Genomic DNA, 16513 nt, shown 5'->3' with positions numbered 1-16513 from the left:
AGAGAGAGGCATTTGGACGATTTTTGCAGGGAAAAAATGCAAATGACTGGGAGAAGTATAAAAGAAAGAGGCAGGATCCTGCGGTCATGAGAAAGGTGCAAAATGTGAAAAAGAGGGCAAATGAGAGTTGGGGTGAGAGAGTATCATTAAATTTTAGGGAGGATAAAAAGATGTTTTAGAAGGTAAATAAAGTGCGTAAGACAAGGGGGCAAATAGGAACTTCAGTGAAGGGGGCTAATGGGGAGGTGATAACAAGTAGTGGTGATGTGAGAAGGAGATGGAGAGAGTATTTTGAAGGTTTGTTGGATTTGATGATAGAGTGGCAGATATAGGGTGTTTTGGTCGAGGTGGTGTGCAATGTGAGAGGGTTAGGGAAAATGATTTGGTAAAGAGAGAAGAGGTAGTAAAAGCTTTGCGGAAGATGAAAGCCGGAAAGGCAGAAGGTTTGGATGGTATTGCAGTAGAATTTATTAAGAAAGGGGGTGACTGTATTGTTGACTGGTTGGTAAGGTAATTTAATGTATGTATGATTCATGGTGAGGTGCCTGAGGATTGACGGAATGCTTGCATAGTGCCATTGCACAAAGGCAAAGGGGATAAGAGTGAGAGCTCAAATTACAGAGGTATAAGTTTGTTGAGTATTACTGATGAATTATATGGGAGGGTATTGATTGAGAGGGTGAAGGCATGTACAGAGCACCAGATTGGGGAAGAACAGTGTGGTTTCAGAAGTGGTAGAGGATGTGTGGATCAGGTGTTTGCTTTGAAGAATGTATGTGAGAAATACCTAGAAAAACAAATGGATTTGCATGTAGCATTTATGGATCTGGAGAAGGCATATGATAGAGTTGATAGAGATGCTCTGTGGAAGGTATTAAGAATATATGGTGTGGGAGTTAAGTTGTTAAAAGCAGTGAAAAGTTTTTATCGAGGATGTAAGGCATGTGTACGTGTAGGAAGAGAGGAAAGTGGTTGGTTCTCAGAGAATGTAGGTTTGCAGCAGGGGTGTGTGATATCTCCATGGTTGTTTAATTTACTTATGGATGGGGTTGTTAGGGAGGTGAATGCAAGAGTTTTGGAAAGAGGGGCAAGTATGCTGTCTGTTGTGGATGAGAGAGCTTGGGAAGTGAGTCATTTGTTGTTCGCTGATGATACAGCGCTGGTGGCTGATTCATGTGAGAAACTGCAAAAGCTGGTGACTGAGTTTGGAAAAGTGTGTGAAAAAAGAAAGTTGAGAGTAAATGTGAATAAGAGCAAGGTTATTAGGTACAGTAGGGTTGAGGGTCAAGTTGAGGGGTATGTTTCAATGGAGACATATACATATATACACATGTACATAAGTCATACATTCTGCCTTTATTCATTCACATCGCCACTTCGCCACACATGGAATAGCAACCCCTTACCCCGTCATGTGTGCGAGGTAGCGCTAGGAAAAGACAAAAAAGGCCCCATTCGTTCACACTCACTCTCTAGCTAGCTAGTCATGTAAGAATGCACCGAAACCACAGCTCGCTTTCCACATCCAGGCCCCACACAACTTTCTATGGTTTACCCCAGACGCTTCACATGCCCTGGTTCAATCCATTGACAGCACAACGACCCCGGTATACCACATCGTTCCAATTCACTCTATTCCTTGCACGCCTTCACCCTCCTGCATGTTCAGGCCCCGATCACACAAAATCTTTTTCACTCCATCTTTCCACCTCCAATTTGGTCTCCCACTTCTCGTTCCCTCCACCTCTGACATATATATCCTCTTGGTCAATCTTTCCTCACTCATTCTCTTCATGTGCCCAAACCATTTCAAAACACCCTCTTCTGCTCTCTCAACCACAATCTTTTTATTTCCACACATCTCTCTTACCCTATTATTACTTACTCGATCAAACCACCTCACACCACATAATGTCCTCAAACATCTCATTTCCAGCACATCCACCCTCCTACGCACAACTCTATCCATAGCCCACGCCTCGCAGCCATAAAACATTGTTGGAATCACTATTCCTTCAAACATACCCACCTTTGCTTTCGGAGATAATGTTCTCGACTTCCAAACATTCTTCAAGGCTCTCAGAATTTTCACTCCCTCCCCACGCTATGATTCACTTACGCTTCCATGGTTCCATCCGCTGCCAGATCCACTCCCAGATATCTAAAACACTTTACTTCCTCCATTTTTTCTCCATTCAAACTTATCTCCCAATTGACTTGACCCTCAACCCTACTGTACCTAATAACCTTGCCCTTTTTCACATTTACTCTTAACTTTCTTCTTTCACACACTTTACCAAACTCAGTCACCAGCTTCTGCAGTTTCTCACATGAATCAGCCACCAGCGCTGTATCATCAGCGAACAACAACTGACTCACTTCCCAAGCTATCTCATCCACAACAGACTGCATACTTGCCCCTCTTTCCAAAACTCTTGCATTCATCTCCCTAACAACCCCATCCATAAACAAATCAAACAGCCATGGAGACATCACACACCCCTGCCGCAAACCTACATTCACTGAGAACCAATCACTTTCCTCTCTTCCTACACGTACACATGCCTTACATCCTCGATAAAAACTTTTCACTGCTTCTAACAACTTAACTCCCACACCATATATTCTTAATACCTTCCACAGAGCATCTCTGTCAACTCTATCATATGCCTTCTCCAGATCCATAAATGCTACATACAAATCCATTTGCTTTTCTAAGTATTTCTCACATACATTCCTCAAAGCAAACACCTGATCCAAACATCCATTACCACTTCTGAAACCACAATGCTCTTCCCCAATCTGATGCTCTGTACATGCCTTCACCCTCTCAATCAATACCCTCCCATATAATTTATCAGGAATACTCAACAAACTTATACCTCTGTATATTGAGCTCTCACTCTTATCCCCTTTGCCTTTGTACAATGGCACTATGCAAGCATTCCGCCAATCCTCCGGCACCTCATCATGAATCATACTTACATTAAATAACCTTACCAACCAGTCAACAATACAGTCACCCCCTTTTTTTCATAAATTCCACTGCAATACCATCCAAACCTGCTGCCTTTCTGGCTTTCATCTTCCGCAAAGCTTTTACTACCTCTTCTCTGTTTACCAAAACATTCTCCCTAACTCTCTCACTTTGCGCACCACCTCGACCAAAACACCCTATATCTGCCACTCTATCATCAAACACATTCGAAAAAACTTCAAAACATTCACTCCGTTTCCTTCTCACTTCATCACTACTTTTTATTACCTTCCTATTTGCCTCCTTCACCGATGTTCCCATTTGTTCTCTTGTCTGAAGCACGTTATTTACATCCTTCCAAAACATCTTTTTATTCTCCCTAAAATTTAATGATACTCTCTCACCCCAACTCTCATTTGCCCTTTTTTCACCTCTTGCACCTTCTCTTGACCTCTTGCCACTTTCTTTTATATACTCCCAGTCATTTGCACCACTTCCATGCAAAAATCGCCCAAACGCCTGTCTCTTCTCTTTCACTAGCAGCCTTACTTCTTCATACCACCATTCACTACCGTTTCTAATGTGCCCACCTCCCACCTTTCTCATACCACATGCATCTTTCATGCAAGCCATCACTGCTTCCCTAAATACATCCCATTCCTCCCCAACTCCCCTTATGTCAATTGCTCTCACCTTTTGCCATTCTGCACTCATTCTCTCCTGGTTCTTCCTCACACAAGTCTCTTTTCCAAGCTAACTTACTCTCACCACTTTCTTCTCTCCGACGTTCTCTCTTCTTTCCTGAAAACATCTACAGATCTTCACTTTCGCCTTCACAAGATAGTATATGTATATGTATGTAGGTATATATATGTATATGTTGATATGTTTATGTATGTATATGTACATGTATGTGCGTGTATGTATAAATGTGCGTATATGAGTGGATGAGTATTTTTTTCTGTTTCCAGGCGCTACCTCGCTGACGCGGGAAACTACTTTTCTGGTTATCGTTTCTAGATATTTCTTTTGTAATGATTTGGTTGAAATAGGATGCTCTTTAAAGTTACCTGGGGACAAATCAAAGCTCTTAGTATTTGCAAGTAAGATATTCAATGATGTTACTTGTAGCATAATCCTATGTGGAGTACAATTTGACTGAGCTGTTTAGGTCTACAGAATGATCGTTTTCTTGCCAGTGCTTAGCAATCGCATCCCTGTGATCACCTCTACGTACTGAATGACTGTGCTTATTGCATCAGGTCAATGTATTCATCTTTACATGTCTTACATTTGACAGCGCAAACCCTCCGAATTTTCTAATAAATTGGCCTACTTTTAATGAAGGTCTCACTGATAGCGTTATTGTACTGGAAGTCAACATCAAAAGCGGTTTTTCTTTTGGTACCTGTCTTACATTTGTTAAGTTAGGAGAATAAGGCAACACTAAACATTTAAATCTATCATCCTTATCCACATTTTTGCTACTAGATACGTAAAATGTCTTCTTGGCTTTCCAGTAATCCTTGTTCACAAACTGCTTAGAATAACACAACTGCCTAAAAGTACCTTTTATATAACTACATTCATCTACTGGACTAATAGGATAACATATCCACAATGCTCTTAAAATATAGACTACAGGCATTCTTACAGAAGGATCATGTACTGAAAAATAATGAATGTAACTCTCAGCGTTGGTAGGCTTCTTGTAGATCTTAAAGGATAAGTGATCATATTTCCTAGTTATGAACACATCAAGTAACGGCAATTTACCTTCTTTTTCCCATTCAGTGTTGAACTCCATTAAAGAAAACATCACAGTCTTGGGAGAATGGCTAAGGACCACAAACGATCAAAGTATCTAGGCCAGATTTCTTGATGGTTGCTATTGAAGTTTAAATCTCAGTCTCAAAGCATTCCATGAAAAGTCACTAAGAATTTCAGTCTATAAGATTACTTTCATCATATTGGAAAACATTACTGGAAACGCAAAGCTCTGTTAGGTCAATGAAGATTTTTGTAGGTAGAGGTTAGCAAGACTGAGATCAAGTAGTTTCCTCCATAGAAATGTGATGGTTTCTTCAGTGGCGACCTTAGTGAACAGGGAATTCACATCAAAAGTAATGAGCTTATATTCAGGCATATTAATGTTCTTAGCCTTGTTTACAAAGTCGAAGCTATCTATAACATGTGATAGACAGATATTTTTCCTGAACACGGCCAAGGTGTTTAGCTAACCATATGGATGATTTATAACCAGAAGAATTAACACGAGATAATTGGTCTGAGGGGACATCCATCTTCGTGAATTTTTGGAGACCACATTTATAAAGAAGAGAGGGATTAACCATCCATACTGACTCCAGAATGTCATGGTGCTTATTTAATGATTGGTTGAGGGTTTTTATTACGAAAAGGATTGGATGTTAATCTTTCATGTTAGCACTATTATTCAAAAGATTCTGAAGCTTTTATTTATGTTCCACTATATCTAGAATGACGAACTGACTAGTTTTATCTAATTTTGTAATATGGATATCTTATTTTTCCTAAGAAGTTCATGGCTTTCTGCAACCTATGTGGCATGTCCCTACACTTGGAAATGTTATCGGTTGCCAAGGTACTTAAAACTGAACAAGATAAGAAATCAAATTTCTTTTATCGAAGGTTTTGCGATAGATGCTAAATGCTTCATACTAAAAGCATTAGTCGATTTAAAAGAAAAAGAGAGTCCAAATCTTAGAGCAAGTTTTTTTTTATACTAGGTTAAGGAATGAGACAAAAGATTAATAATGTTCTTATCAGGATTTGGTGCTTTCGCCCATAAACTGTTGTAAAAGATCCTGTCAATTATCCATTCCACATTGTTCTTCTTTCTAATGGTCTGATTTTGATTTTAGCTCGTCTTGCCTCACTCATGGGGTTGGCAGAAACGACTGGGCCAGCACAGGTGAAAGGGCGTTCTTTTCTTGCATTTCTGAGGTTTTAGAAAGCCTGCTTGAAGTCAGTTCTTGTATTGTTTATATGATGTAAAAGAATTTCATGCTCTATTCTCTCAAACGGAATTTGTTTCTTCTTATGGAAGGCACTTGGGATTAGGGTGCGTGGCATTAATTTGTTCATAAGGTTTTCTTTTAGGAATCTGTTGTAACTTCAAGGTGGTACCAGAAAGGTAGGCACGGTGGTGCTTACTAATAAGTCTGCTAAGTGTTGGGTAATACTGGATGGTTGCTCACGTTCTACTCGTCAGTCTCGAAGCTAATGTGTATATGTGCTTCATACAGGTCCAGCAACACAAAGACTGCAATGAAGTATACTCAGATTATGTACTAGACGGTCAGGGCTGGAGTGCAGATGTACACAAAGCGCTTACTGTAGCACAAGTGTGGAAGTGTAGGTGTACATCAGTACCTACCGCCGTGTAGGTGTACGTACATCAGTACTTATCGCCGTGTATGTATACGTACATCAGTACTTACCGCCGTGTAGGTGTACGTACATCAGTACTTACAGCAGTGTAGGTGTACGTGCATCAGTACTCACCGCCGTGTAGGTGTACGTACATCAGCACTTACCGCCGTGTAGGTGTACGTACATCAGTACTTACCGCCGTGTAGGTGTACGTACATCAGTACTTACCGCCGTGTAGGTGTACGTACATCAGTACTTACCGCCGTGTAGGTGTACGTACTTCAGTACTTACCGCCGTGTAGGTGTACGTACATCAGTACCTACCGCCGTGGAGGTGTACGTACATCAGTACTTACCGCAGTGTAGGTGTACGCACATCACTACTTACCGCAGTGTAGGGGTACGTACATCAGTACTCACCGCCGTGTAGGTATACGTACATCAGTACTTACCGCAGTGTAGGTGTACGTACATCAGTAATTACCACAGTGTAGGTGTACTTACCGCAGTGTAGAAGCTGGAGCGTGGATGGGATTCTTTGTACATTTCACACTGGTAGCAGGGCGCGCGCTGACAGAACGCTCCCTGCAGCCACGCCCATATAAACCACGCCACTAGTACGCCCTCCACACCCACCATCTGCAGAGTTAATTGAGTCATATCAGGTAAGGTGAACTACTGTTGTCCGTGGGCAGTGTGCGTGGACGCCTCTGCTAAGTCAAATAAGGCGGCCTGTTGTTGTGATCCTTTTGTTATATAACCCATGGGCGACTGTGTAGGAGTATTAATCTTTCTGAATTACAGAAATTGTCTAAACATTCCAGTGATATAAACATTTTCTCCTGATAATGATAACCAGCAAGTATAGATAAATATATGTGTAGTTACCAGAAGTGAACTCCCTCATCGCAATGTAAGGGAGTTGTAATGATTGCTTGACCGTAACTGAGAGAGACGTAAAAGTGACAGATCCATAGTTATAACACTGCAAGTGCTTAACAAAGTAATCTGACACAATAAAAACTCCCAGTTAGACAGTCTCCAACCAGGAGACCGTAATTTGCATAATTTTTTGTGCATATTGTTTAACCTACATATCTTTTTTCAAAATTGCAACATTTGGAAGGTTTTTCAAGAAAATGAACGTGTTAATATGTATTCAAGAATATTTTCTACATCACGTTAACGATTCAAATCAGATGTTTACTTCAAAGCTTTGGAATTATCGTGAGAATTAGACATAATATCGATAACGGAGTCGTCTACAAATTTCTTGAACAGCTGACGACGGAAGTGATACTGTATGTTTAACTAGTCATAAGCGGTCAAATTTGGTGTTCGAGAAAACATCTATAATCAGAACTTCCAATCATTCATTATGACGGGCTTAACATACTGCGTTAAAAAATTTCACACGCGCTCAGAGCACCGTTCACAGCCACTGTATATGGAAATTGGCCAAATACCTGGCAGTTTCCACCGAGATTTACAGATTTTTTCCATGAGCGAGGATCACATCTTATCTTACTAGGTGATTTGGTGTTGCAAAGATATTCCAGCTTTAGCTCACACAATTCATCAAAAGCTTAGAAGGAAAAATTGAAATGCATTCATTTGATGAGTTTATATATATATATATATATATATATATATATATATATATATATATATATATATATATATATATATATATATGCGCTACCTCGCACACATGAGGGGGAGGGGGATGGTATTCCATGTGTGGCAAGGTGGCGATGGGAATGAATAAAGGCAGGCAATGTGAATTGTGTGCATGGGTATATATGTATGTGTCTCTGTGTGTATATATATGTGTACATTGAGATGTATGGGTGTGTAGGTTTGCGTGTGTGGACGTGTGTGTATATACATGTGTATGGGGGTGGGTTGGGCCATTTCTTTCTTCTGTTTCCTTGCGCTACCTCGCAAATGCGGGAGACAGCGACAAAGCAAAATAAAAAAAAAATAAATATATATATATATATATATATATATATATATATATATATATATATATATATATATATATATATATATATATATATATATATATATATATATATATATGTGTGTGTATGTATTTATATCTATTATCATACTTTGTCGCTGTCTCCCGCGTTAGCAAGGTAGCGCAAGGAAACAGACGAAAGAATGGGCCAACCCTCCCACATACACATGTATATATATACACGTCCACATACGAACATATGCATACCTATACATCTCAACGTATACATATATATATATATATATATATATATATATATATATATATATATATATATATATATATATATATATATATATATATATATATATATATATATATATATATATATATATATATATATATATATATATATATATATATATATATATATATATATATATATATATATATATATATATATATATATACACAGACATATACATATATACACATGCACATAATTCATACTGTCTGCCTTTATTCATTCTCATCGCCACCCAGCCACACATGAAATAACAACCCCTTCCCCCCCGCATGCGCGCGAGGTAGCGCTAGGAAAAGACAACGAAGGCCACATTCGTTCACATTCGTCTCCAGCATTCATGTACAATGAACCGAAACCACAGCTCCCTTTCCACATCCAGGCCCCACAGAACTTTCCATGGTTCACCCCAGACGCTTCACATGCCCTGGATCAATCGATTGACAGCACATCGACCCCGGTATACCACATTATTCCAATTCACTCTAATCCTTGCAAGCCTTTCACCTTCCTGCATGTTCAGGCCCCGATCATTTAAAATCATTTTCATTCCACCTTTCCACCTCCAATTTGGTATCCCACTTTTCCTCGTTCCCTCCACCTCTGACACATATATCCTCTTGGTCAATCTTTCCTCACTCATTCTCTCCATGCGACCAAACCATTTCAAAACACCCTCTTCTGCTCTCTCAGCCACACTCTTTTTATTACCACACATCTCTCTTACCCTATTATTACTTACTCGATCAAACCACTTCACACCACATATTGTCCTCAAACATCTCATTTCCAGCACATCCACCCTCCTACGCACAACTCTATCTATAGTCCACGCATCGCAACCAAATAACATTGTTGGAACCATTATTCCTTCAAACATACCCATTTTTGCTTTCCGAGATAATGTTCTGGACTTCCAACCATTCTTCAACGCTTCTACAACTTACGCCCCCTCCCCCACCCTATGTTTCACTTCCGCTTCCAGGGTTCCATCCGCTGCCAAATCCACTCCCACATATCTAAAATACTTTACTTCCTCCAGTTTTTCTCCATTCAAACTTACCTCCCAATTGACTTGTCCCTCAACCCTACTGTACCTAATAACCTTGCTCTTATTCACATTTACTCTCAGCTTTCTTCTTTCACACACTTTACCAAACTCGGTCACCAACTTCTGCAGTTTCTCACATGAATCAACAACCAGCGATGTATCATCAGCGAACAGCAACTGACTCACTTCCCAAGCTTTCTCATCCACAACAGACTGCATACTTGCCCCTCTTTACAAAACACTTGCATTCACCTCCCTAACAACCCCATCCATAAACAGAGTAAAACAACCATGGAGACATCACGCACCCCTGCCACAAACCAACATTCACTGAGAACCAATCACTTTCCTCTCTTAATACACGTACACATGCCTTACATCCCCAATAAGAACTTTTCACTGCTTCCAAAAACTTGCCTCCTACACCATTTATTCTTAATACCTTCCACAGAGCATCTCTATCAACTCTATTTGCTTTTCTAAGTATTTCTCACATACATTCCTCAAAGCAGACACCTAATCCACACATCCTCTACCACTTACGAAACCACACTGCTCTTCCCCAATCTGATGCTCTGTACCTGCTTTCACCCTCTCAATCAATACCCTCCCATACAATTTCGCAGGAATTCTCAACAAACTTATTCCTCTGTGATTTGAGCAATCACTCTTATCCCCTTTGTCTTTGTACAATGGCACTATGCAAGCATTCCGTCAATCCTCAGGCACCTCACTATGAGTCATACATACATTAAATAACCTTACCAACCAGTCAACAATACAGTCACACCCTTTTTTAATAAATTCCACCGCAATACCATATATATATATATTTTTTTTTTTTTTGCTTTGTCGCTGTCTCCCGCGTTTGCGAGGTAGCGCAAGGAAACAGACGAAAGAAATGGCCCAACCCACCCCCATACACATGTATATACATACGTCCACACACGCAAATATACATACCTACACAGCTTTCCATGGTTTACCCCAGACGCTTCACATGCCTTGATTCAATCCACTGACAGCACGTCAACGCCGGTATACCACATCGCTCCAATTCACTCTATTCCTTGCCCTCCTTTCACCCTCCTGCATGTTCAGGCCCCGATCACACAAAATCTTTTTCACTCCATCTTTCCACCTCCAATTTGGTCTCCCTCTTCTCCTCGTTGCCTCCACCTCCGACACATATATCCTCTTGGTCAATCTTTCCTCACTCATTCTCTCCATGTGCCCAAACCATTTCAAAACACCCTCTTCTGCTCTCTCAACCACGCTCTTTTTATTTCCACACATCTCTCTTACCCTTACGTTACTTACTCGATCAAACCACCTCACACCACACATTGTCCTCAAACATCTCATTTCCGGCACATCCATCCTCCTGCGCACAACTCTATCCATAGCCCACGCCTCGCAACCATACAACATTGTTGGAACCACTATTCCTTCAAACATACCCATTTTTGCTTTCCGAGATAATGTTCTCGACTTCCACACATTCTTCAAGGCTCCCAGAATTTTCGCCCCCTCCCCCACCCTATGATCCACTTCCGCTTCCATGGGTCCATCCGATGCCAGATCCACTCCCAGATATCTAAAACACTTCACTTCCTCCAGTTTTTCTCCATTCAAACTCACCTCCCAATTGACTTGACCCTCAACCCTACTGTACCTAATAACCTTGCTCTTATTCACATTTACTCTTAACTTTCTTCTTTCACACACTTTACCAAACTCAGTCACCAACTTCTGCAGTTTCTCACATGAATCAGCCACCAGCGCTGTATCATCAGCGAACAACAACTGACTCACTTCCCAAGCTCTCTCATCCCCAACAGACTTCATACTTGCCCCTCTTTCCAAAACTCTTGCATTCACCTCCCTAACAACCCCATCCATAAACAAATAAACAACCATGGAGACATCACACACCCCTGCCGCAAACCTACATTCACTGAGAACCAATCACTTTCCTCTCTTCCTACACGTACACATGCCTTACATCCTCGATATAAACTTTTCACTTCTTCTAACAACTTGCCTCCCACACCATATATTCTTAATACCTTCCACAGAGAATCTCTATCAACTCTATCATATGCCTTCTCCAGATCCATAAATGCTACATACAAATCGATATATATATATATATATATATATATATATATATATATATATATATATATATATATATATATTTATTTATTTATTTATTTATTTATTTTGCTTTGTCGCTGTCTCCCGCGTTAGCGAGGTAGCGCAAGAAAACAGACGAAAGAATGGCCCAGCCCGCCCACATACACATGCATATACATACACGTCCACACACGCAATTATACATACCTATACATCTCAATGTACACATATATATACACACACAGACGTATACCCATATACACATGTACATAATTCATAATGTCTGTACCTAATAACCTTGCTCTTATTCACATTTACTCTTAACTTTCTTCTTTCACACACTTTACCAAACTCAGTCACCAGCTTCTGCAGTTTCTCATATGAATCAGCCACCAGCGCTGTATCATCAGCGAACAACAACTGACTCACTTCCCAAGCTCTCTCATCCCCAACAGACTTCATACTTGCCCCTCTTTCCAAAACTCTTGCATTCACCTCCCTAACAACCCCATCCATAAACAAATAAACAACCATGGAGACATCACACACCCCTGCCGCAAACCTACATTCACTGAGAACCAATCACTTTCCTCTCTTCCTACACGTACACATGCCTTACATCCTCGATATAAACTTTTCACTTCTTCTAACAACTTGCCTCCCACACCATATATTCTTAATACCTTCCACAGAGAATCTCTATCAACTCTATCATATGCCTTCTCCAGATCCATAAATGCTACATACAAATCGATATATATATATATATATATATATATATATATATATATATATATATATATATATATATATATATATATATATATATATATTTATTTATTTATTTATTTATTTATTTTGCTTTGTCGCTGTCTCCCGCGTTAGCGAGGTAGCGCAAGAAAACAGACGAAAGAATGGCCCAGCCCGCCCACATACACATGCATATACATACACGTCCACACACGCAATTATACATACCTATACATCTCAATGTACACATATATATACACACACAGACGTATACCCATATACACATGTACATAATTCATAATGTCTGTCTTTATTTGTTCCCATCGCCACCTCGCCGCACATGGAATAACAACCCCCTCCCCCCTCATGTGTGCGAGGTAGCGCTAGGAAAAGACACCAAAGTCCCCATTCGTTCACACTCAGTCTTTAGCTGTCATGTAATAATGCACCGAAACCACAGCTCCCTTTCCACATCCAGGCCCCACAGAACTTTCCATGGTTTACCCCAGACGCTTCACATGCCCTGGGTCAATCCATTGACAGCACGTCGACCCCGGTATACCACATCGTTCCAATTCACTCTATTCCTTGCACGCCTTTCACCCTCCTGCATGTTCAGGCCCCGATCACTCGAAATCTTTTTCACTCCATCATTCCACCCCGAATTTGGTCTCCCACTTCTCTTCGTTCCCTCCACCTCCGACACATATATCCTCTTGGTCAATATTACCTCACTCATTCTCTCCATGAGACCAAACCCTTTCAAAACACCCTTTTCTGTTCTCTCAACCACACTCTTTTTATTCCCACACATATCTCTTACCCTCTCTTACATTACTTACTCGATCAAACCACCTCACACCACATATGGCCCTCAAACATCTCATTTCCAGCACATCCACCCTCCTCCGCACAACTCTATCCACCTCTATCGCAACCATACAACATTGTTGGAACCGCTATTCCTTCAAACATACCCATTTTTGCTTTCCGAGATAATGTTCTCGACTTCCACACATTCTTCAAGGCTCCCAGAATCTTCGCCCACTCCCCCACCCTATGATTCACTTCCGCTTCCATTGATCCATCCGCTGCCAGATCCACTCCCAGATATCTAAAACACTTTACTTCCTCCAATTTTTCTCCATTCAAACTTACCTCCCAATTGACTTGACCCTCAACCCTACTGTACCTAATAACCTTGCTCTCTTTCACATTTACTCTTAACTTTCTTCTTTCACACACTTTACCAAACTCAGTCACCAGCTTCTGCAGTTTCTCACATGAATCAGCCACCAGCGCTGTATCATCAGCGAACAACAACTGACTCACGTCCCAAGCTCTCTCATCCACAAGAGACTTCATACTTGCCCCTCTTTCCAAAACTCTTGCATTCACCTCCTTAACAATCCCATCCATAAACAAATTAAACAACCATGGAGACATCACACACCCCTGCCGGAAACCTACATTCACTGAGAACCAATCACTTTCCTCTCTTCCTACACGTACACATGCCTTACATCCTCGATAAAGACTTTTCACTGCTTCTAACAACTTGCCTCCCACACCACATATTCTTAATACCTTCCACAGAGCATCTCTATCAACTCTATCATATGCCTTCTCCAGATCCATAAATGCTACATACAAATCCATTTTTTTTCTAAGCATTCTCACATATTTTCTTCAAAGCAAACACCTGATCCACACATCCTCTACCACTTCTGAAACCACACTGCTCTTCCCCAATCTGATGCTCTGTACATACCTTCACCCTCTCAATCAATACCCTCCAATATAATTTACCAGGAATACTCAACAAACTTATACCTCTGTAATTTGAGCACTCACTCTTATCCCCTTTTCCTTTGTACAATGGCACTATGCAAGCATTCCGCCAATCCTCAGGCACCTCACCATGAATCATACATACATTAAATAACCTTACCAACCAGTCAACAATACAGTCACCCCCTTTTTTAATAATTTCCACTGCAATACCATCCAAACCTGCTGCCTTGCCGGCTTTCATCTTCCGTAAAGCTTTTACTACCTCCTCTATATTTACCAAAACATTTTCCTTAACACTCTCACTTTGCACACCACCTCGACCGAAACACCCTATATCTGCCACTCTATCATCAAACACATTCAACAAACCTTCAAAATACTCACTCCATCTCCGTCTCACATCACCACTACTTGTTACCACCTCCCCATTAGCCCCCTTCACTGAAGTTCCCATTTGCTCCCTTGTCTTACGCACTTTATTTACCTCCTTCCAAAACATCTTTTTATTCTCCCTGAAATTTAATGATACTCTCTCACCCCAACTCTCATTTGCCCTCTTTTTCACCTCTTGCACCTTTCTCTTGACCTCCTGCCTCTTTCATTTATACCTCTCCCACTCATTTACATTTTTTCCCTGCAAAAATCGTCCAGATGCCTCTTTCTTCTCTTTCACTAATAATCTTACTTCTTCATCCCACCACTCACTACCTTTTCTAATCAACCCACCTCCCTAGCTTCTCATGCCACAAGCATCTTTTGCGCAGGCCATCACTGCTTCCCTGAATACGAATAGTATGAAAGAAAGAAAACATTATTATGGCGGATGACAAACTACCTACCCTCATGTATCCAAGATATGGTTGTACTTTGTGTAATGGAGACAATTGAGAAACATCATAAGCCAATATTCCAGTTTCATGATAAGAGAAGTGGACCAGGCAGTATGATACAGTGGTTAAATTGATGAAAAGTACTATTGACGTTTGTGTAAATAAATTATACATTTCCCTTTTCCATAGCCAGAGGTTGAACCATTATGTGACATTCATTTTTCCTTTCATTTCAAGCTAGAAGTTTCAGTTTTCTAAAATATTTCTTACATTTTTTGTATGTATATATATATATATATATATATATATGTGTGTGTGTATGTGTGTGTATGTGTGTATATGTATGTATATATGTGTATATATATATATATATATATATATATATATATATATATATATATATATATATATATATATATATATATATATATATATTTTTTTTTTTTATACTTTGTCGCTGTCTCCCGCGTTTGCGAGGTAGCGCAAGGAAACAGACGAAAGAAATGGCCCAACCCCCCCCATAAACATGTATATACATACGTCCACACACGCAAATATACAAATATATATATATATATATATATATATATATATATATATATATATATATATATATGTATATATATTATCCCTGGGGATAGGGGTGAAAGAATACTTCCCACGCATTCCTCACGTGTCGTAGAAGACGACTAGAGGGGACGGGAGCGGGGGGCCAGAAATCCTCCCTCCTTGTATTTTAACTTTCTAAAAATGGGAAACAGAAGGAGTCACGCGGGGAGTGCTCATCCTCATCGTAGACTCAGATTGGGGTGTCTAAATGTGTGTGGATGTAACCAAGATGTGAAAAAAGGAGAGATAGGTAGTATGTTTGAGGAAAGGAACCTGGATGTTTTGGCTCTGAGTGAAACGAAGCTCAAGGGTAAAGGGGAAGAGTGGTTTGGGAATGTCTTGGCAGTAAAGTCAGGGGTTAGTGAGAGGACAAGAGCAAGGGAAGGAGTAGCAGTACTCCTGAAACAGGAGTTGTGGGAGTATGTGATAGAATGTAAGAAAGTAAATTCTCGATTAATATGGGTAAAACTGAAAATTGATGGAGAGAGATGGGTGATTATTGGTGCATATGCACCTGGGCATGAGAAGAAAGATCATGAGAGGCAAGTGTTATGGGAGCAGCTGAATGAGTGTGTTAGTGGTTTTGATGCACAAGACCCGGTTATAGTGAAGGGTGATTTGAATGCAAAGGTGAGTAATGTGGCAGTTGAGGGAATGATTGGTATACATGGGGTGTTCA

At 40.2% G+C, this 16513-nt stretch overlaps 1 protein-coding gene across 1 annotated transcript in view; it reads right to left on the bottom strand.

Annotated features, from left to right (window-relative positions):
- LOC139754491 (uncharacterized) overlaps positions 1 to 16513 on the bottom strand; it is a 159805-nt gene that overhangs the window by 64803 nt on the left and 78489 nt on the right. Inside the window, exon 3 of the mRNA XM_071671756.1 lies at positions 6896 to 7030. Within this exon, the coding sequence (XP_071527857.1) occupies positions 6896 to 7030 (135 nt within the window). The remainder of the gene's footprint in view (positions 1 to 6895; positions 7031 to 16513) is intronic.

Source organism: Panulirus ornatus, chromosome 17 (assembly GCF_036320965.1).
Source record: "Panulirus ornatus isolate Po-2019 chromosome 17, ASM3632096v1, whole genome shotgun sequence".
Lineage (NCBI taxonomy): Eukaryota > Metazoa > Arthropoda > Malacostraca > Decapoda > Palinuridae > Panulirus > Panulirus ornatus.
This window is presented reverse-complemented; position numbering and strand designations above follow the sequence as displayed.